The sequence below is a fragment of the Lipotes vexillifer genome, unplaced genomic scaffold (genome assembly GCF_000442215.2).
Source record: "Lipotes vexillifer unplaced genomic scaffold, Lipotes_vexillifer_v1.1 scaffold758, whole genome shotgun sequence".
Lineage (NCBI taxonomy): Eukaryota > Metazoa > Chordata > Mammalia > Artiodactyla > Lipotidae > Lipotes > Lipotes vexillifer.
The window spans coordinates 1,288,172-1,310,160 of NW_006770348.1; the positions used below are offsets into that span (position 1 = coordinate 1,288,172).

Here is a 21,989-nt window from a genome sequence, read left to right on the forward strand (position 1 = left end):
AAAAAAAAAAAAAAAGAATCCGCCTGCCAATGCAGGAGACACAGGTTCAATCCCTGGCCCGGGAAGATACCACAAGCCGTGAAGCAACTAAGCCCGTGCGCCACAACTACTGAAACCTGCATGCCACAACTACTGAAGCTTGCCTGCCTAGAGCCCGTGCTCTGCAACAAGAGAAGCCACTGCAATGAGAAGCCCGTGCACCACAACGAAGAGTAGCCCCACTCGCCTCAACTAGAGAAAGCCCGAGCGCAGCAGCAAAGACCCAACGCAGCCATAAACAAATAAATAAATAAAATAAAATAAAATAATAGAAATAAGCTTTCTTATGTAAGCTGAAGATTTAACATGTAATTTGGTTTTATTGAACTTCTTTCTAGTCTCTTGGATTAATAGTATTTATAAGGTATTAAAACAAGATACCGTTAGTTCAGTATAAAAAGTTATAATAGATTCATAGAAAATAATTTACAGCAATAAGAAACTATTTCTAAACCGAATGGACTTGGCACTTAAAAAACTGTGGTCTTGGGCTTCCCTGGTGGCGCAGTGCTTGAGAGTCCGCCTGCCGATGCAGGAGACGCGGGTTCGTGCCCCGTTTCGGGAGGATCCCACATGCCGCGGAGCGGCTGGGCCCGTGAGCCATGGCCGCTGAGCCTGCGCGTCCGGAGCCTGTGCTCCGCAAATGGGAGAGGCCACGACAGTGAGAGGCCCGCATAACGCAAGAAAAAAAAACAAAACAAAACAAAAAAAAACTGTGGTCTTGTAATATGCTTTAACTGTATACATGTCTGTCCGCCATGCTCCGGCCCCCAACCCATCACACTGTGAGCTTTTGAGAGCTGTGACATTCACTTTCACCATTATATCTTGTGTATAAAAAAACATGCCGAACCCTTAATAAGTAGTCTATAAATGCTTATTTAGAGAATTAAATAACCGGGTTGGAGTAGGGAAAATATTAACTCAGCATTAGCATGTGTATAGTTTTTTGTCCCATCTTTTATCTCATTGTTTGCTTCTGCCACCTTGCCATTCCCACATGTCATTCACTAAGCCACCAACAAACTCTGATCCCTTTCACTCAGGCCATTTCCCTTCCCTATCACTCAACTTTTCTGTGAAACCTTATAGACACGTCTGTTCTCTCGCTCTCTCTTTTTAACTGTATCACTCTTTACTGTTCCTTGCTGGTTAAGTCAGTTAGGTTCATATGAATGTGCTTCCCCTCCCCCTGTGTCTGTTGTATTACCGTCTCTGATGACCACCCATTGTTTCTTATAGTGATTTTTCAGGCCAATGCCTATGTTAGGGGAAGGGTGAAAGGGTTGAATGGCAGATCTATGTCTGTAATCTTTGGAATGAGGTTAGTCAGTAAAGAGTACACAAATGTATCTTTTGTTCTTCCTTAGTTCAGCCTATAGTGTGTTTTGGGAAAGACATAAGATGCTGATCATTTGGTATAAAGGTGGAAAGTGATTATGACATGGAGTGAAGCTACCTTCATCAGAAATGCCACCCTTGTTTGACCATGTGATCTTGGGCAAATAACATAAATTTTCTGTGCTTCATTTTCGTCTTATATTTAAATGTATTTATGTATTGCACCAGCAACTGTAAAATCATAATAATTTACCACATCTTATAATGGGAATGATATGTAAATGGAATGATGTTTGCACTTCTCTCTGTGTCAGAGAACTGAGAGTAATTAAATACAGTAGAAAACCATTTACTCGGGAAGTCTGAGACCTGATCTGTTCTACGTTAATTATATCAGTGTTTAGATATCCTAATTCTAAATGAGCATAACAATTTTTAAAGGGATGTTAGCTCATAAATTATGCCATATAGTGTGGGATGGTAAAGTATAGTGAGAAGTAATTTTTTAAATCAACAGTTTTAGGAAGTATGAAACATAATATGGAATGCAAAATATGGTAGAAAATAAGATTTTAGAGCATGAGTCTTAGAAAATGTTTATTTAGTGTTTATATATTATTAATTATCCAGATCAATTAAGGAATATGTTGGTGCTAGGGGCTGAATTGTGTCCCATCCCCCCTCCCAAATTCATATGTTGATATCCTAACCCCTAATGTGATGGTATTTGGAGATGAGACCTTTGGGAGAAAATTAGGTTTAGACGAGGTCATGAGGGCAGGGTCGTAATGATGGGATTAGTGCCCTTATAACAAGAGACACCAGAGAACTAGCACTCCTTTTCTCTCTCTTTTCTTTCCTTGCTTTTCTTTCTTTCTCTCTCTCTCTCTCTCTCTCTCTCTCTCTTTCTTTCTTTCTTTCTTTCCTTCCTTCCTTCCTTCCCTTTTTTTTTTTTGCCTCTGGATAAATGATATCTGTAGTCTCACCCAACTCTGATTTAGATGATGTTTAGATAAGAATTTGGACTTTAGACTTGAGCTGATGATGGAATGTGTTAAGACTTTTGGAGCTGTTTGAATGGAGTGAAAATATTTTGCATGTGAGAACATGAATTTGGGGAGACCAGGAGCAGAATGCTATGGAATGAATTGCATCCCTCCAAAATTCATATGCTGAAGCCCTAACCCCCAATGTGATATATTTGGAGATGGAGCCTTTGGGAGATTATTAGGTTTAGGTGAGGTCATGAGGGAGGGGCCCTAACTATGGGATCATTCCCTTAATAAGAAGAGATATCAGAGAGGTTTCTCTCTCTCTCTCTCTCTCTCTCTCTCTCTCTCTCTCCCCCTCCCTCCCTCCCTCCCTCCCTTCCTCCCTGCCATGTGAAGACACAGTGAGAAGGTGGCCATCTACAAGTAAGGCCAGAAACTGACCATGCTGGCACCTTGATCTGAAGCTTCTATCCTCCAGAACTGTGAGAAAATAAATTTTTATTGTTTAAGCCACCCAGTCTATGGCATTTTGTTATAGCAGCCTGATCTGATGAAGAGAGTTGGCTGCTTATCATGCTATTTATGTAAATATTTGGCCCAAATTTTCCAAATGCAATCACTTGTTTTCTCTTTCCATTGTATAAATTAAGGAATAGGCTGTACCTATTTACACAATTCAGTGCATTAAAACTGTTCTTGCCCATTAAAGCATAAATGGCCAGGAACACCACAATTCTTGTATTACCAGCAAGATCTCTGATGATGACCATGTCATCATCTATTACAATTTGTCCACCCTGTCCATAATGCTTGGATTTGGCCACTAAAGATTCAATTAGTGGGAGAATGGCATGACATTTTTATTGAGGTAAAAGAACATACAAAATTTACCATCCTAACCATTTTTAAGTGTACAGTGGTGTTGTGTTAACTACATGCACATTGTTTTGCAGTGGGTCTCTTTTTTAATCTTGCAGAATTGAAACTCTATACCCATTGAACAGCTCCCCAGTTCCCCTCCACCCTTGGAAGCCACCATTCATTTTCTAATAGTTTGACTACTACTTTAGATATTGCATATAAGTAGAATCATGCAGTATTTTTGTGACAGGCTTACTTCATGTATAATATCCTCAAGGTTCATTCATATTGTAGCATACAACAGGATTTTCTTCTTTATTGAGGCTGAATAGTATTCCATAGTATGTATATACCACATTTTCCTTTTCAGTTCATCCACCAGTGGACATTGACGTTGCTACCACATTTTGGCTATTGTGACTAATGCTTCAATAAACACGGGTGTGCAAATATCTCTCTGAGATCCTGTTTTCAATTATTTTGGATGTACACCCAGAAGTGGGATTGCCAGATCATATGGTAATTCTATTTTTAATTTTTTGAAGAACCTCCATACTATTTTCCATAGCACTGCAACATTTTACATTCTTCCCATCAACACTTCACAAAGTTCTAATTTCTCCATGTCCTCACCAACACTCATTATCTTCTATTTTTTGATAGTGGCCATCCTAATGGGTATGAGGCGATATCTCATTGTGGTTTTGGTTTGCATTTTCATGATGATTAGTGATGGTGAACATCTTTTTGTAGCCTTGTTGGACATTTGTATATATTCTTTGGATAAATGTCTTTGCACTTCCTTTGCCTATTTTAAAATAAGATTTTTTGTTGTTGTTGAATTATAGGAGTTCTTTACATATTCTGTATATTAACCCCTGATCTGATATATGGTTTGAAAATATTTTCTCCTATTACATAGATTGCCTTTTCATTCTGCGGGTTGTTTCCTTTGCTTCACAGAATGAGCAATCATTTAAAAAGTAATTTTTAGGAAAAATATGTTGTTCTGATACTTCTGCTCATTGGATTCCTGGATAAACAAACTTGTAATGTTTAGGGCATTAGGGGCTTGTTTTTGGATTCACAATTTGTAAACTTTTTGCACTCCAATTATAGTTATTATAAAAAATTGGCTATGTTCCCCATGTTGTACGATATATCCTTGTAGCTTATTTTATACCTAATAGTTTTTACCTCTTACTCCTCTACCCCTATATTGCCCCTCCCCGCTTCCTTCTCCCCACTGGTAACCACTAGTTTTTTCTCCGTATCTGTGAGTCTGTTTCTTTTTTGTTTTATTCACTAGCTTGTTGTATTTTTGAGATTCCACATATAAGTGATATCATACAGTATTTGTCTTTCTCTGTGTGACTTATTGCACTTAGCATAATACCCTCCAAGTCCATCCATGTTGCTGCAAATGACAACATTTCCTTTTTTATGGCTGAGTAGTATTCCATTGTGTATGTATACCACATCTACTTTATCCATTCATCTGTTTATGGACACTTAGGTTGCTTCCATAGCTTGGCAACTGTAAATAATACTGCTATGAACATTGGGGTGCATGTATCTTTTTGAATTAGTGTTTTTGTTTTCTTCCAGTATATACCCAGGAGTGAAATTGCTGGGTCATATGGTAGTTCTATGTTTAGTTTTTTGAGAAACCTCCATACTGTTTTCCACAGTGGCTGCATGAATTTACATTCCCACCAACAGTGTACAAGGGTTCCCTTTTCTCTACATCCTCACCAATGTTGGCTATTTGTGTTATTTTTGATGATAGTCATTCTGACAGGTGTGATTGTGGGTTTTTTAAAGAATATTTATCTATTTATTTTATCTTTGGCCACGTCAGGTCTTAGTTGCGGTATGTGGAATCTTTCATTGCAGCACACGGGCTCTTCTTTGTGGTGCATGGGCTCTGTAGTTGCCGCACGTGGGTCTAGTTGCCTCGTGGCATGTGGGATCTTAGTTCCCCGACCAGGGATCAAACCCATGCCCCCTGCAGTGGAAGGTGGATTCTTAACCACTGGACTACCAGGGAAGTCCCCTCATTGTGGTTTTGATTTGCATTTCCCTGATGACTAGCAATGTTGAGCATTTTTCATGTGCCTGTTGGCCATCTGCATTTCCTCTTTGGAAAAATGTCTGTTTAGTTCTTCTGCCCATTTTTAAATCAGGTTGTGTGTTTTTTTTGATGTTGAGTTGTATGAGCTGTTTATACATGTGGGATATTAACCCCTTATGGATCATATCATTTGCGCATATTTTATCCCATTCAGTAGTTTGTCTGAATCAGTAGGTCGTTTTGTTGATGGTTTCCTTCTCTGTGCAAAAGCTTTTAAGTTTAATTAGGTCCCACTTGTTTATTTTTGCTTTTATTTCCTTTGCTTTAGGAGGCAGATCCAAAAAAATATTGCTGTGATTTATGTCAAAGAATGTTCTGCCTATGTTTTCCTCTAGGAGTTTTATGGTTTCTGGTCTTACATTTAGGCCTTTAATCCATTTTGAGTTTATTTTTGTATATGGTGTTAGAGAATGTTGTGTTTTGGTTTCTTTTCCTTTTTTTTTTTTTTTTTTTTACATTTTCAGGTCTTTCAAATGGAAGCGCAATACAAATTACATTAGAATGGTTGTTATAAAGAATACAGTAATTGATGCATAACAAGTTACTAAAATCCATAAAATATAAAATAACATTTAATTCCTCTTTAAAGATAAAAGCCACCTCTTATATCCCTAGCATTTTTAGAGTTTAGATTTTGACATATCCATGAAGCATTACACTATGGATTTGTATAATATAGCCAACCGTTAGAGCTATTTTACTGGGTGACATGTAGTGGTACCACTTCTAGGGTTGCTACTTGAACTACCCTAACTTAAGCCATCCTCATGATTATCCCTTGTTGTAACTCTAACACATATTTAGTAAATGAAAATCCCTACATGTGATTTGTAGTTGAAGGAAATCCATTTTATTTTAATAGCATGTGTTTGAAACCAATTTTGTACTCTCCATACGTAGAGAGATGGTCATCGTGAGTGCCAGTTGTACAAGAATTTATTTTAGAGCCATAGTATTTCATTAATAAATATGATTAGGCTTTAACGTGAAGGAAGAAAAATAACATAAATAAATTGCTCAGTTGTCTTTTTAAAGCAAGCCCATTAAGCAATCTCTTCTGATATTTTCAGGATCAACTTCGGATAAAATGATATACCAACTAAGTTAAAGACTGTTAATAAGGATCACATAAATTATATAGACACTTCTGAAATGAGGATATTTGCTACTGAGAATTAAAAAGAAGCACTTAATGATGTGTGAATGAGCATACTGAACTGGGTTTACAAATAGAGTAACCCACTACCTAGATTTCATTATGAGTTGTTACATAGCTAATTCAGTCACGGCATTTTATCTTCATTGGTTGCTGTAAATATGAATGGCAAGTGTGATAGAAGCACCGTTGGTGTGATTTGCTTGGAATCCCAGGAGAGATGGCTGAGTGGAAGCTAATGGAGTTAGTTCAGTACTATGGTATCAAGGCCTTGGACCAGGTTCTTTACTTCATTAAGCCTCATATTCGTCATCTCTAAAGGCGGAACAATATATGACTTTAAAACAATGCATTTTCTTCAAAGAAGTGGAAATTATTCATCGCCTCAGAAGACTTTCATAATCCCACATTCTTAATATTTTTTTCATAGTCCAATTTCACAACATATTAGTTATGTGAACAAGAAGGTACAATAATAGAGTATAGAGGACCAAAAATAATAACCCTAAGAAGCAGTAAATGAAGCTGATGGTATCTCCACTGTGAATGTGTGTAGACTAATGTGTTTTCATGGCACCAATACAGTTGATTAAAACGCTGTCAGTTATTTCATTTGGATTATAAAAAGGCTCTCACTTGATAGAGTCTCCCCTCCCCTACCCCCCAGAATTACCCATGTGTTTTAATGACGTATCCACAACCATAGTCTCTGTGACAAATAGACACTGTGTAAATGATTCCAGTCGGAAGGCTGGAAGAGGTCTCAACGTGCAAGTAGCCATGCCTCTCTCCATCTTGAGCTGCTCTTCCTAGAGAGAAAGGGGGTGAGTTTTTCTTTCCTTCTTAGTTCACAGGTACATATTTTAGCAGCAGCATCAACTATGTGAATACAGGTAAGCTTTCACTGAATCCTTTTAAAGAAAACGGTTTTCCTAATCTAAATTCATAATGATAATAATTATAATAATAATTATTTTGGTAACTAACATTAATTGAGGACCAGGCACTGTGCTAAGTACTTGGCATACAATTCTGGTCTGACGCCCATGCTTTTTTTTTTTTGCGGTACGCGGGCCTCTCACTGTTGTGGCCTCTCCCATTGCGGAGCACAGGCTCCGGACGCGCAGGCTCAGCGGCCATGGCTCACGGGCCCAGCCGCTCCGCGGCATGTGGGATCTTCCCAGACCGGGACACGAACCCGTGTCCCCTGCATCGGCAGGTGGACTCTCAACCACTGCGCCACCAGGGAAGCCCGCCCATGCTTTTTATATGTACTAGGGACTATCATTAATATGCAATGTTTATATATATATATATATATATATAGGTTACAAAATTGATCAAATATCATTAGCATATAATGCGGATATTGGTCTCAGTGCCAATACAACAAAGTTCCTGTGTATGTATTTACAATGAAAGCTATACCTATGGGACCCCATACTTCTAAGTAGTAGTCATAGTTTGTTCACTGATATTTTCGTGTATACTATTTGTAAATGTCTCTGAATATTCTTGACACTTTAACCAGCTATCTACAGTTCCTTCCCTCGTGGGGTTTTATGTACTTGGACGAACTTCATTGAAAGGCAGTTTTGTTTGCAGCTTGGCCCAGTGAATAAAGCATCAGATAATATTCTGAAGGTCTTTGAGAGATGCAGGTGAAAGCTGCTTCCTAAATACAAAGCACTAATGTTGTATTCATGAAAATGCTTTTTCTTCGCATCCTTTGCTCTAATGTTAAAATCCCGAGGTGTTATCATTTAGAAATAGAGTCTCTTATCCGAAGTAAAAGGGACTGAGAGCATAATAAAGCTAATCAATAGAGAGTGTTTCGTGTGGCTTGGAGGAAGAGGAAAGGATAGGATTCAACTGTTCTTATACTGACTCATGATTTCAATAATACCTTCTTAGAACTGTTGGGAAGAAAATAAGAAACGTGTGAAAATTGTAAAATATTTTTTAACTATAATGGAGAAGTTTTAAATAATCAAAAAGCTTAGAATCAGATAGATTTTTTTCTTAGGTTACTTACTAGCTAGTGCTTGAATTTTATAGATTTTGTTGGATTCAATAACTGATCATTCATTTAATAATATTATTTAGTGGTTACTATGTGCCAGGTACTCTACTAAGTGTTTTATACACGTGACCTCATTTAATTTTCACAAAAACATTAAGAGATGTTTAGTACTATCCCTGTGTTACAGATAAGGAAATACAGTCTCAAAAAGGTTTGATTTCTCAACATCAAACTGATAGTAAACAGCAGAGCTATGATTTAAACTCAGATTGATCTCATCTTAATGTCTGTCATTTGGAAATGTCAGGATGTACTTACAAATTTAAACAAGTTATGTGCAGATTGAGTTCTCTAAATAAGTAGATGAGTAGTAGAGAAAGTACTCTATACTTGTTTCACCTTACTGAAAATAAACAAATGAAACCAAGACACCCTCTCCTTTGTCTTCTGCTACTGAATGAAAGGTGTTCCATAACTAATTAGGTTTAATTCCCTCTCTGATTTGGCTCCACTATCATTTCTTTTGAACATTATAAGCAGTAATAACATATTAGTAAGATATGAGCCCTACTTTAAAAAGAAGTATATTTCTTTTTAAAAAATTTATTTATTTAATTTATTTATTTTTGGCTGCATTGCGTCTTTGTTGCTGCACACGGGATTTCTCTAGTTGCGGCGAGTGGGAGCTACTCTTCGTTGCAGTGTGTGGGCTTCTCATTGTGGTGGCTTCTCTTGTTGCGGAGCACGGGCTCTAGGCGTGTGGGCTTCAGTAGTTGTGGCTCGCGGGCTCAGTAGTTGTGGCTTGCGGGCTCAATTGTTGTGGCTCACGGGCTCTAGAGCGCAGACTCAGTAGTTGTGGTGCATGGGCTTAGTTGCTCCAGGGCATGTGAGGTCTTCCTGAACTAGGGCTTGAACCCGTGTCCCCTGCCTTGGCAGGCAGATTCTTAACCACTGTGCCACCAAGGAAGTCCCCCCCCAAAAGTATATTTCAATAGTGGTTCACACTTGACCTTTTATTTCTATACCTTGACCTGCAACTGACTTTTTTTTTTTTTTTTTTTTTGCGGTACGCGGGCCTCTCACTGTTGTGGCCTCTCCCCTTGCGGAGCACAGGCTCCGGACGCGCAGACCCAGTGGCCATGGCCCACCGGCCCAGCTGCTCCGCGGCATGTGGGATCCTCCCGCACCGGGGCACGAGCCCGTGTCCCCTGCATCGGCAGGCGGACTCTCAACCACTGCGCCACCAGAGAAACCTGCAACTGACTTTTTGTGATTACTACTAGAAGGCCCTGTGGTATACTGTGGCCCAATTTGCCCATGTAAATCCCCTAAGTGGGAATAAATGGGAAACACCTAGAACTTGTATTGTGCAGAAAGATAAGGGGACATTTCCCTAGTGTAGCCATAGCAAGAACTTGAAGATCAGGGAGCTGGTTGGACATTTACCCTGCATGATATGACTGAGTCACAGAATTCTGCTTTACATAAGCTGTTTCCAAATGCTAATGAATCTGGGAGTACAAAAGACAACAATCCTGTGTTACTATGTTCTTTTCCCGTTAGACATTTCACTCTGTGTAGGCTACCAACCACCAAATCAAGGCTTGTTTTCATGAAGTACAAGGGAGGCACATGGAGCCGTGTACACACGCCTGTGTTCAAATTTTATTCAGTATCTTTTGCAGTTGACAAAGCAAACTTGAGTCAAGTCCAGGTTGTCATCACACCCCACCATGAACCCAGATCACACTGCAGTTTGGCCTGGTGCAGATCCCCCTTATTAATACACAGGGAGGAGCTTCTGTGCACTCATTCACTGATTTCAGGCACTACAAGAGGTCTCTTTGAGAACTGCTTCACATAAGCAATGTGTGTTTAAATCCTCTGTCCCTCTCAGCATCTCATCTATCATATATAAAATGTTTCCCCTGAGTACTGTTTGAAAAAGGTTATTTAAATGACCTTAACTAAGAATTAAGTTGCTTAAGATACTTTCTTAAAGGAGACACTGATCAATCACTACCTATGAAATATTTTCTTAATTTCTAGGATTACCATTTATATTTATTTGTTACTGCAGTCTCAGATATTCATAGTTTCCTCAACATGTTCTCATTTTTCCTTCTGTTCGTGCAGGCTGACACTCTTCCTCTTGAGACAAGTTAATTTTTTAGTTTTCCTAAGGCATCTATACATTAAATCTCAGTGGGTGAGAGTTGGGAGAAACTTGTCTGAATTCACCAGTTGTTCATTCAAGTCTAACGTTGTATTAATAGATTGCACTAATTTGCTTATTTTTGTTGGACCTTTCACTTGATCCACTAGCAGACACATCTATACCAATATATCAGTTATATTTCCTAATTGAGCCGCTTTCTCATGACTTTATTAGCCATTTTCCAGTTAATGAAGTCTCAAGTGCAATCTATACATAATTTGAGGATACATGTGAAAAGACATCATTACAAAAGAATTTTTCAGATAACTTTTTTGTATTCTGGGCAGTGTTCATCCAGAATGTTGCATTTTGTTTGGGGAACCATAAAGACCTAGTTAAATTGGAGGGAGTCCAGGGAGATAAGCAGTAATGTAATTGAGGGAATGAATCAGAATTTGAAGGAAAAATAAAATGAGTTAAATATGCGTAGCTTAGCATAAACAAAGTTTATAAGGCAGGCTTACTGATAGGTCTTAATGTCGGCACCTCTCCAAAAATTAGCTCTATTTAACGCCTCACTAAAATAACGTGTTGAAAAATAAGAAAATGAAAATTTGTAATAATGAGTGAATTAATCAATGAACATTTCAGAACACTTCAGGCAGAAAAACCTCAGATACAGGCTGTGCCCACACAATGCCAAAACAGCTGGTAGGAATGTGAAAAATTCAGTCAAATAAGGTATTTGTCATCATCAAATACTTTCCCACCATAGTGGCTATAATTGGTTTTTTAAAAATAAATTTAATTGAATTCAAACTTTAAAATTTTGAATTCATTCAAATTAATTAAATTTGCAAACAAAATTATAAAGCTGTATTGAATAAAATTATGAGCTAAGTGTGTGGGAGCTATAAAGATGATTCAGACCTGGGTCTTGATATATGACAAGTAGATGCAACGCTTGAATACATGACAGAAATAAAACATTACCCTCTCCTTCCTGCAGAACTATCACTTCTCAGCCATACCTTTTGGGAGATTCCCTCAGTAATCCAAAAGATATCCTGCAGAATGGTTGATGGAAGCCAGTAGTGTTTTATATCACAATTCTCCTTTTTTTTGGTTCCAATATATTTGAATAACATATACATGTATAAAACATTCCTGTGAGAATGCCAAGATTTTTTTCCCAGTTCACCCCTCCCCATTTTCTTTTTTGGGGGTGAGAATAGCCAAACTTTCATCATCCCTATGATATGCATAGACTCATTTTACAAGCATGTGATATGGAACTGGTTTATGGGATCAGAGTTGTACCCAATTACTAGCACTAACTCTAGCCCCACCCCTTTTTCTGCCATCCAGGAAAGCATATCCAAACGTAACTGAGAGTGTATTAGAGGTATCACCTTGAATTCACTTTCATCTACCACTTTTAAAATAAATTGTCTGTGAACTTTAGTCCTCTATTGTAGTAACAGGCGATTGCAAAACATTGGTTTATTTAGATCCTGTAGCAGAGAACTGCTGAGTTAGTGCAGTAGACCAAAACATGGGTGAAATTTGAGAATCATCTGGGTCTTGTAAATACTGCCATAACAGTGCTGTCTCTTCCCATTGTCCCTGGTGGAGACTACGTATGTTTTCAGTCTCCAAGTATAGATGTTGGAACCCCTCTCCAGCACTCCACTGGGCATCTGTGGGTCCCTGTTGTTCATGGGGGGAGGACCTACAGGGTATGGGGGAACTTTCTCATCAAATAGCCAGGCAATGATTGTTAGATGGTGTTTAATGTAACATTATTAATGGTTAATAATAAGAACTTTTTCTTCAGTCTCTTTTTGAAAAGAAAAGCTTGGGGTGGAGGGGCTAAAACTTTCCCTAGCCTTTCCTAGTTCTCCGTGCTTTCTTTTTATCCTCTAGGAATTTTTTGTCTTTTGCTTTTTGTTTTTTATTACTCAATATAGTTTGCCCTTGTTATTTAACATATGGTAGTTTGAAAAATATTTTTCTTAGAGCTTTAGACACAGGTCACAATGTTTTCTTAATTTGTGCTTCAAACATTCAGAATTCAATTTTCATAAATAACATTAGAATGATTTTCATCCATTGCATTTTGAACAAATATAGGGTGACCATTTTTAATAGTCTAATGAAAAATGAAGCTCTGAAAATGAAAACTTTGTAAAATTCCATAATATCTGTTATTAGCTAATTTATTAAATGATTCACTGTCAATTAATTCATAACCCTCCATTACCTACTTGCAAATAAATAATGAACTTGGGGACTGAAAATAATTGAAATACCTACATACGACTTTAGTTGGAGTATAAACTAAATATGAACTTTTAAGGATCATTACTTTCTTGTATTTTCTTTTTGATATACTTCACTGACTAATAATGGAAGCCACAGCATCATTGTCAGAATAAGATAAAACTGGGCAATTATCTATTTCATGTTTCATACATAATGAATAACAGAGTTTCCTTCAAGACCATAATGAAAAAGGCTTTGGCCGACCACTAATTTTAATTGTTAATATCATATATTAATATTTAGAATTTGACATTTAAAAATCCAAATTGTGCCATGAAGTAGAGCTCTTTACCATTCTGCTTAGAAAAATAAATAGGTAATAAATGTATTGACTTCATTTTTCTTTTCTTTTTTTTAACGTTGCCAAATTACTCTAAAAACATAAGCAAAGATGTATTCTTCTTGTATTTTCACAACCAAGAAAATCAGATAAACATTTACATTAGTAATTTAAGCAAAATAGCATTTAGCCACAGTCCTCTCTCTTTTTTTTTTTTTTTGGTTGTAAAGTCCTAGTTCGTTTGTCTTAATCTATGTCAGAGTTGACTGAGTTAACAGACCAGGCATTTATTGGCAGGAATATTGACTATTATGCCTGAGATTGGCTAATTGCACTATGTAGAGCCAATACAGCGTGCAGCACAGTTGGGTTCCCCCAAAAACAGAGACAAGGAGAAATGGATTGCGGGAGGGCTGCCTTGTGGATATTTAACTCTTCGTTGTGCTTGTACAACACACTGGAAAACAGGAAAAGAGACTAATGAGACCTAGAAGATAGAAAGTTTAGGTTTTCTGGAGGTAGACTAGCACATCCTTTGAAGATAAGCATCAGCTTATGGAGAGACTGAAGTGCAAATATGTGTTTCGGCACAAACATGTCAAAGGTTAGTAGGTGCTTCACTGTTGACCTTTATTTCTAGTGGTTGTAACGAAGATCAACTTAACTGACAAAAATTAATACAGCATACTCTCTTACTTGCTGGCTTAGTGAGAGGACCATTCAAAGTCCTCAAAGGGATGGACTTTACAATCTCAAAGATAGTACAAAACACTGCAGGGCTCGGGAGCAGGCAGAGGGCAGTAATCCAGAACCCGATTGAAACCATGTAAACTGGGTGACATTATAATTTATTATTGTTGGCTTTCCCCCCAGGGCTTCTGTGACTCTTCTGCAGTCATCTGCTTTCATTGCAAATTCTCTCTGTTTCTCTTTCCTTCTGCCTCTTTCTGTTGTTTTCTATGTCTCACTCATTCACGTGCCATACATACGCACAAATACCTATTAAGCATTAGCTACGTAATAGACTTTATTTCTGTTCTCAATCTAATGGTTTATTTAACTAATGAATCTGCTTTTATTAAAGGTTGTTAGCATATTAATATTAAGGCAGTATTATTTGAGCCAGAAGAGTAATAAGGTATACTTGTTCAGTTTTCTTTGGAAAAGCAATTTTCTTACATTCGTATTCTTTGAGCCTCTAATAATAATTATAAGGTTAAGAACAGAAATATCCACAGCCAGCTACACTTAAGACTAATTTGATGATCCCTGAACACTATCAAGTTAATGGATATTAGCCATAACATGCAAATGTATAAACTATGTCCTCACCAGTTATGAAAGCTCCTTGTGGCAAGTACTATAAAGTAGTAATATATTGATACATTTAGAATTAATAGGAATAGTTAATATTACTAATAAACCTCTCTTCTTTCTTTTAAACCTGTTTTTTTATATCCCCTCTCCTTCCTGGGAGGGAGAACAGCTCAGAAAACCCACCCAAGGAACCAGAGGCTTACAATTGGCCTCAAGAGACTTGACATAAGTAGTTATGGCCATAACCCTTGGTGCCCTGATGTTCTTTGCTCAGGTAGATTACTAAGGTCTTCGGAAGTATTAATTAATTTTGCCTTATAAGAGTTCAGAGAGGTGGTTAAATACAGCCCCATAATCCTTTATCCAAAATCTTTGGGGTCCACTTGTTTCAGAATTTCGAATTTTTCAGACTTTATAAAGGCAATGGTATAAATATATACTGTCTGTTGTGCAACCCCTGGATTGGGATGTGGGCCAGCACCTCTTAATAAAATGCATCAGTATTTTTGTAGCTAAAGGTAGGAGAATTCACTAAATGAAATACATAAAGACTGTAAATATCCTCATATCAGTTCTGGTTAGGTTTTCCCACCAATGAGTTAGAAAACAAAAACTCCATTTTCAGACATTTTTTCAATTCCAGAATTGCAGTCAAAGCATTGTGGAGCTATCCCTGCTTTGGCCAATGGGGTAATGAAGCAAAGACTAAAGTGAGAAAGTACAGACATGTTCTCTGACCTTCTGTGACCTTTTCCTAGAACTATAGGAATATATGCGCCCCCTTTTGCAATGTATACTGTATAGTGACTTTCGGAAAAAACATATTTTGGGGGATATTGTCATAGTGTCACTATAGAAAAGAATGATCAATTAATTAATTAAGTACATGGAGTTTAAAAAACTAGGCCTGTGTCCACTTTGGCCAAATTGTTCAAGAAAAATTATCTATTTGACTTTACCATATTAATGACAATATTTTTTTAACACCTACCGAAAGTTATTTTGCGTGTACAGTCAGTTCTGCTACAGTGCATGTTTTGAAAACATTAATTTGTTCCCATGCTATCGGTATATTTGAGAACAATTTGAACGTAAGAGAAATTGCATGTTTGCATATGTGTGATCCATCTGTTAAAAATACTAGGTGAGTGCAGGAAACTGCATACAGCAGATAGAGCCATGGAGGAATACACAAAATGCACACATGCTTACATCTGAAACATCCACCAGCTATCTTCGTTCACCACATGTATTAGAAGCCTTGCCCATCCACATCTGGTGTTAGAACTTTCTGTCTGATTCAGATAACCCTCCTTCCACCACTGCACAATAACTCACAAGTTGCAACCCTTCTGACACCCACTTTCACAAGCACATTCAGGTATTGTGCCCAAACCCCATTTTTCCCATAAGCCCCTTACCCATGCATGATTTTGTGATATGCAATGAATTTTCAAAATGCAAACATCACCTTATAGCTGAATTGACCGTATGTGTTAATGAAATGAAAGGGGTAAAACACCCTGGCGGATACCTTGAGAAGTTCCCACACAGTGTTTCTGGGCAGATATATTCTAATTTCTGGTGAAAAGTTTCTCTAACACATGATCCAGAAGAAGGTTTATTTGCAGAAAAAGAGAAAAAAAAAAGTCTATGCATGACAACTTTCTTCTCCCACTTACCTTTTGACAACAAGGATAATGTTTTTTCTGAAGGTTTATGCTTCAGTTAACAGCTCTGCCACACCTAAAATGCCTTGGATATAGAGTTTGGAGGACTCCCACCCCCCCACCCCCCGAGAGATTTTCTTTCCAAGTTATTTTAGGACCTGAAACCTGAAGCTGGCTCCCCTCCAAGTATATTACGTGAATTAGACCTTTCCATCTGAAAACTTAATTTACTTTCAGAAAGCTTTATAAGTATGTCTGGATACCCATATTTGCATAATCACTACTCCCCCCTTCTCCCTTGTGTGTCTCTCTTGGGCACAGAAACGTATGGTTGCCAGATACGTTTGGAAGTGAGTGCATGTGACTCTTAACCCCTTGGAACTGGTGTTCTAGAGCTCCTGACACTGAACCTTAATGTATTTTTTATTAGTATTTAATGTTGAGAAGTCCTGTTTCATGGAGCCCAAGGATGAAATTACTTCATTTGGGAGGGAACCAGTGCATTCCCCATCTTTTTCCTGAGGTGAAAAAGAGAATGAAGCCGAGATGATTTGCACTTCATAAAGGCTTAAGGTCCGGATATATTCCACTCAGTCCAATATTCTGAATTTTAAAGACAGTATTAACAAGTAGGGAAACCTCTGCATATTTAAAATGTGGAAACAAAAATAGACAATAAAATAGATATAAATAAAAATATACATATATATAATCAAAATATATGTTTTCAATACATATAATCGATATATGTAATCATAATGACTATACAAAGCAGTACTACCTGTGGAAGAAATGATATAATATGTTATAATAATAGAATGATTGTACTTTTCAATGAAGTAGAATTTTTATCATTTTTCATAGTTAGAAAGGAGTTGCAAAGATTTTGAGGAAATCCAACAAGCAGTAAATCCAAATGATAATGAGTGATCCTTTCTTTTGAACAATTGTACTGAACAGGAACTTTCTTTCTTTCGAACAGCTGTACTGACAGAAACACCTACTCATTAGGCTAGTAGATGTCACACGTGTTGCTTGGAAGGTGTTCTGAACACAAGACCTAAAACTGATTCCTTTTCTTTCTAACTCTGGGCTCCCACCTTTTGCTTCCCTTCCTTGCATCATTAAGTTCATGTACTTAGGTGACAAATCTGTAGAGTGTGTCACTGCTGCTCTCTTCGCATCTTGGAGGGCATGATTTTAAGCACCCTCTTCAGGGTATCATTGTCCTTCCCCATGGTTCTGGGAGAGATGTCACTGAGACCTCCAAGGGGGAAACCTAGTGCTCTATGAGCTGTCTAGAAATCCAGTGGCTATATCAGAATGAAAGAGCCAAGGGAACCTTAAGGGTGGTTCTCTAGGTCCCACAGACCAGTGAAACACTTTGCTATCAATAAAAACTTTTAGGGATCTTACTCTGTACCCAGCACTGTGCTCAATCTTACATGGCATTCAAGAAAGGTAGAAGGTGATTTGCTCTAAGAAACATGTTGTCCCTTTGGGGAGATAGGACAAAAACATGGAATAGCAAGGGAATGTTGTAAAATTGCAAACTCAGAGGCCAATTTTATGATAAAAATAGTAAGTGTTGAAGTCAGAGAAGAGAGTCATTTATTTTCTGGAGTAGTATAATGCAAAGAGTTCTGGGCTGGGAATCATCAGACATAGGCAGGCAAATTCATACAAGGTGAATGACTTTGAACAAATCACTTCACCTCTCTGAGCCTTGGGTTCCTCAGCTGTAAAATGGAGAGGGAATGAGGGAGGGCTGAACTAGGTGATTCCTATGGTCAATTCCAGTCTCTTTTTTTTTTTTCTCGACCGTGCTGCACTGCTTGCGGGATCTTAGTTCCCTGACCAGGGACTGAACCCAGGCTCCTAGCAGTGAAAGGGCAGAATCCTAACCACTGGACCACCAAGGAATTCTCCAGTCTTAAAATTTTATACTCCTGCTACCTTCAAAAGACAGTCACTGAAATACTACGTCTGAGCACATTTTACATGAATTAAAGTTAATTATTAGGAAAAAGGATTATTATCTCCATTTAACATATGAGGGGGTAAAACTTCCAAACGGTAGAGGCAGAACTCAAACCCAGGCTTTTCGTACCCCCAAGTTCTGTGCCCTTTCCACTATGCTGTGCTGCACACCATTGCACCAGTATGCATTCCTTTGTAATGGTCTAAGAGGGGAGCAGACATAGAAGCAAATAACTGCAGTGCAGGTGGTGTGTCATAAGTGAAGAATCCAGAAAATGTGGAGGAATCTGTATCTCTGTATCTTAAGGAAGTAAAGAGAACTTGTATTACAGCGATCTGCAAGACAGTGAATGGAGCATTGGCCACAGTCAGGAGGTGTGGGTTCTGATCTAGGCCATGCCACTAACTTGCCAAGTGTCTGGACAAGCAATTCTCTGGGCATCAGTTTTCTCATCTACAAAATTAGAGTCTCCCCAGGTGTTTTGGGTTCCAGCATTCAATGCTTCTTTGAGCCCCAAGGATGGAAAGCATGCTTCTGGTTAAGGTTATGAGTATGAGCCCAGAGGTTTAAAAAAATTAACGAGATGTTAAGTACTTGTGATGATATTTTTAGTGGATATGGGATTTGGGCTGGGCCTGGAGTAATGGGGGTGATTTAGAAAATTCATGAAGCATTTTAGTTCCTTTTAAATATACAAGGGTAGCTGACTTTCTAAAGGAATTTTTTGTATAAAATGAATGATCATCACTCCTTATCTTTTGTACAGTTCCGTTCTTCATATAGCAAGCTTATTTAAAGGGAGAGCCACTTGTACTAGAAAACACAGCCAAGAATTTGTCATGCTCTTGGGGCACTAGTATCGTTTTAAAATACGAAAATGATGCCTGTGTCTTCAAAATTCAAGTTTGAGGTGGAAGGGTTGAAAAGAGTGATTTTTTTGTTTTTCTTCTGTGATCAGCCACTGCAAAGTGAGTCTCAGCACAAACCATCTGAGCCCTTTGCTGGGCATCGAAAGCCTGTGGCATTTTTCTGCTTTTCAACTCTCAGTCATTTGGGAGGTGGGACAAAGCCATGCTGTCTACAAAGTTCATCTGGAATGTGCTGGTGTTACAAGAAGTCACTTGACATCTACTATGTTTCTCCCGTGAAAGAGAGGTGGTTATCAGCTACAATAGTCATTTCTTTTCAAAGAGGTTTAATTGGGGTATTTCTCATGGGCCAAATTCTAACTTACTGTGTGTACGTGTGCCTGCCAGGAAAACGGAGGAAAAATACCAAACCATAGCAACAACAGAAGTCTGAGGACCGCTGTCCCAGGCTGCCCCCTCTGCAAACAGGCAGAAAAAACAGTTTATCTGCTGCCTAAGCTGCAGCTAATATGGTAGAGCTTCTAGAAGGGTGTGGCAAAGGTGGGTGGAGTGTGGACTGTGCTTTGCATGGCCGTGGAAGTATGTGTGACAACCTGAACAAACGCCTTCTAGCCTCCCTTTTATAAGTAGCACCCTGAGTTGGGGGGCTGGCGGAGAGATTAGTCTCACACAGTTGAGTTACACACTTGTGAGCTGTTTTTCCGAAGTATGGATTTGCTCCCATGTAGGCAGGCTAGCATCCTTTCCTGAGGAAAGCCAGAAGGTGGCCTTATACTTTTATTTGAAGTGTGGAATGATCTTCCTTGCAACAAATTTGTCCCTTTCACTGGTGTTTTCCGAAGTGAGACTTTTGCAGCCGATGGAAATCGGCTCACTTCTGTTCTGTAATTCAGTGTCTTGTTGATGATTTATTTGTTCAGTAGCAGAAACGATGACAAATTGTGTGAGGCGGCCTCATTTACTTTTGAGCTGCTATAGCCCTGAAGAATTTACATGTAAATGCGACTGTGAATGTTTTACATTTCATAAGCGTGCTGCACGTGTTTTTGTAAGTTAAGTGACATTTTTACAAGTAGACTGAACTTCAGACTCTCCCCCCACCCCACAGGTTATATTATTCTGAAATCCTGATAAGTCTGCCGTGCTGTTTTCCTGCCTGCCAAGTGAGAGAGTCTGTGTCTATTTTGTGTTTTTCTCCTTCTCTCCTCTTTAGACATGCAGAGCAGCTCACACAACCAGTTCACCTTCAGACCCCTCCCGCCGCCGCCGCCGCCTCCGCACGCCTGCACCTGCGCCAGGAAGCCGCCCCCTGCCGCTGACTCTCTCCAGAGGAGATCAATGACTACCCGCAGCCAGCCCAGCCCGGCCGCTCCAGCTCCCCCAACCAGTACACAGGATTCAGTTCATCTGCATAACAGCTGGGTCTTGAATAGCAACATTCCGTTGGAGACCAGGTACTTGAGCTATTATCGATCCCACTGAACTTAAATATTGGCACAGGATGATTCCACTGAGTGCAGAAACGCATAGACATCTGCAGAGACGCACAAATACTCACACAGATACACACCCAGATGCCTGGGCAAAAAGGCAGACCCCTCCACAGGCACACCATCTAGATCCAGGCACAGCCACAGACCAAAGCAGACGCCGGTGTAAAGAGGAAACCACAGATGCATCAACACCCCTATGGTGGACACCCACAAAAAACATAGGAAACCAAGCAATTACCCAAACTGTCATTGTATCCTCGAAGGAAAAGACATTTGTCCCTTGTTTTCAGATGCTGCGATATTACAGGAAAATCCAGACACAATTGGAGGAACAGCGATAGTTTACATTTTATTTATTTTAAGATTCTTTGACAAAGTAAGTTGCCTTCAAACATTTTTAAAAAGGATTTGCTCCATCTGAAGTCCATGTGTAATTTCAAAAACTTGATTCTGCCTTTAGGATGAAGTTTGATCTTTTGAGCAAAAAGTTTGCCTCTGTTTTTCTCTTGCTTCATATATTAGGTTTCCAGATTCCTCCTCAAGTCTCTGGCAGGTGATTAAAGTTCTACTCCTCCACAGTTCTGTGTGCCTTGATCATAATAGACTTTAGCACTAGATGCGATTAATTGAGAAATTATTCATCATTTCTAGTTACTCTCTCAAGTCAAAAATTACAACTTTCTATTAAAGTAGAAAAACATTAACTAATAAAACATAGTATTCTGTTATCTTGTTAAACTGAAGGACTTCCCCTTGTCTTCTGTATGTCGTCTTTAGATCTACCACCAAAGCTTTTTCTAAACACATTTGTGTGTAAACACTGTGGGTATAATATATCACTTCATAAGCAATGTCTGGTGTCAACTCTGATCAACTTCTGTCCCAATAATCTGAGAATTGGAATGGAAAGGGGAAGACTAATAAACTCACATTATAAGACTATTTTTCTTTAGCAGCATATTAACTTAAGTGCCAGCCATAGCATCAGGAATATGTCACCACCAACAAACTGATGGCACTATGGCCCAAATCCAGGAAACTCTATATCATCCATCACTAACTAGACTAAGTAGTTTCATAAACTGATATTTCTAATCTTTCCCAAGAGGTAAAATATCAGTCAGCACCTATGGTGAAGATAACTGAATTATCACTGTGCTAGTGATAAGGTTTGTGTATCGTTCCTTTTTTTTTGATTTTTAAATTGAAAGGCAGGGAAGTGCATGAAGTGAGAGAAGCAGAGAGCAGTGTATATCTTCAAGGAGTTTTCACTAACGCTGGTGATTTACTCACTCTTCTTTTAATTCCTTTGCAGGGCCTAGTGATAGCTAAGAAAGCAGTGGGCCAATC

The 21,989-nt window shown here is 38.5% G+C and overlaps 1 protein-coding gene across 1 annotated transcript in view; it reads left to right on the forward strand.

Annotated features, from left to right (window-relative positions):
* Positions 1-21,989, forward strand: part of LOC103086956 (teneurin-1) — a 312,048-nt gene that overhangs the window by 220,278 nt on the left and 69,781 nt on the right. Inside the window, exon 4 of the mRNA XM_007446072.1 lies at positions 20,360-20,600. Within this exon, the coding sequence (XP_007446134.1) occupies positions 20,360-20,600 (241 nt within the window). The remainder of the gene's footprint in view (positions 1-20,359; positions 20,601-21,989) is intronic.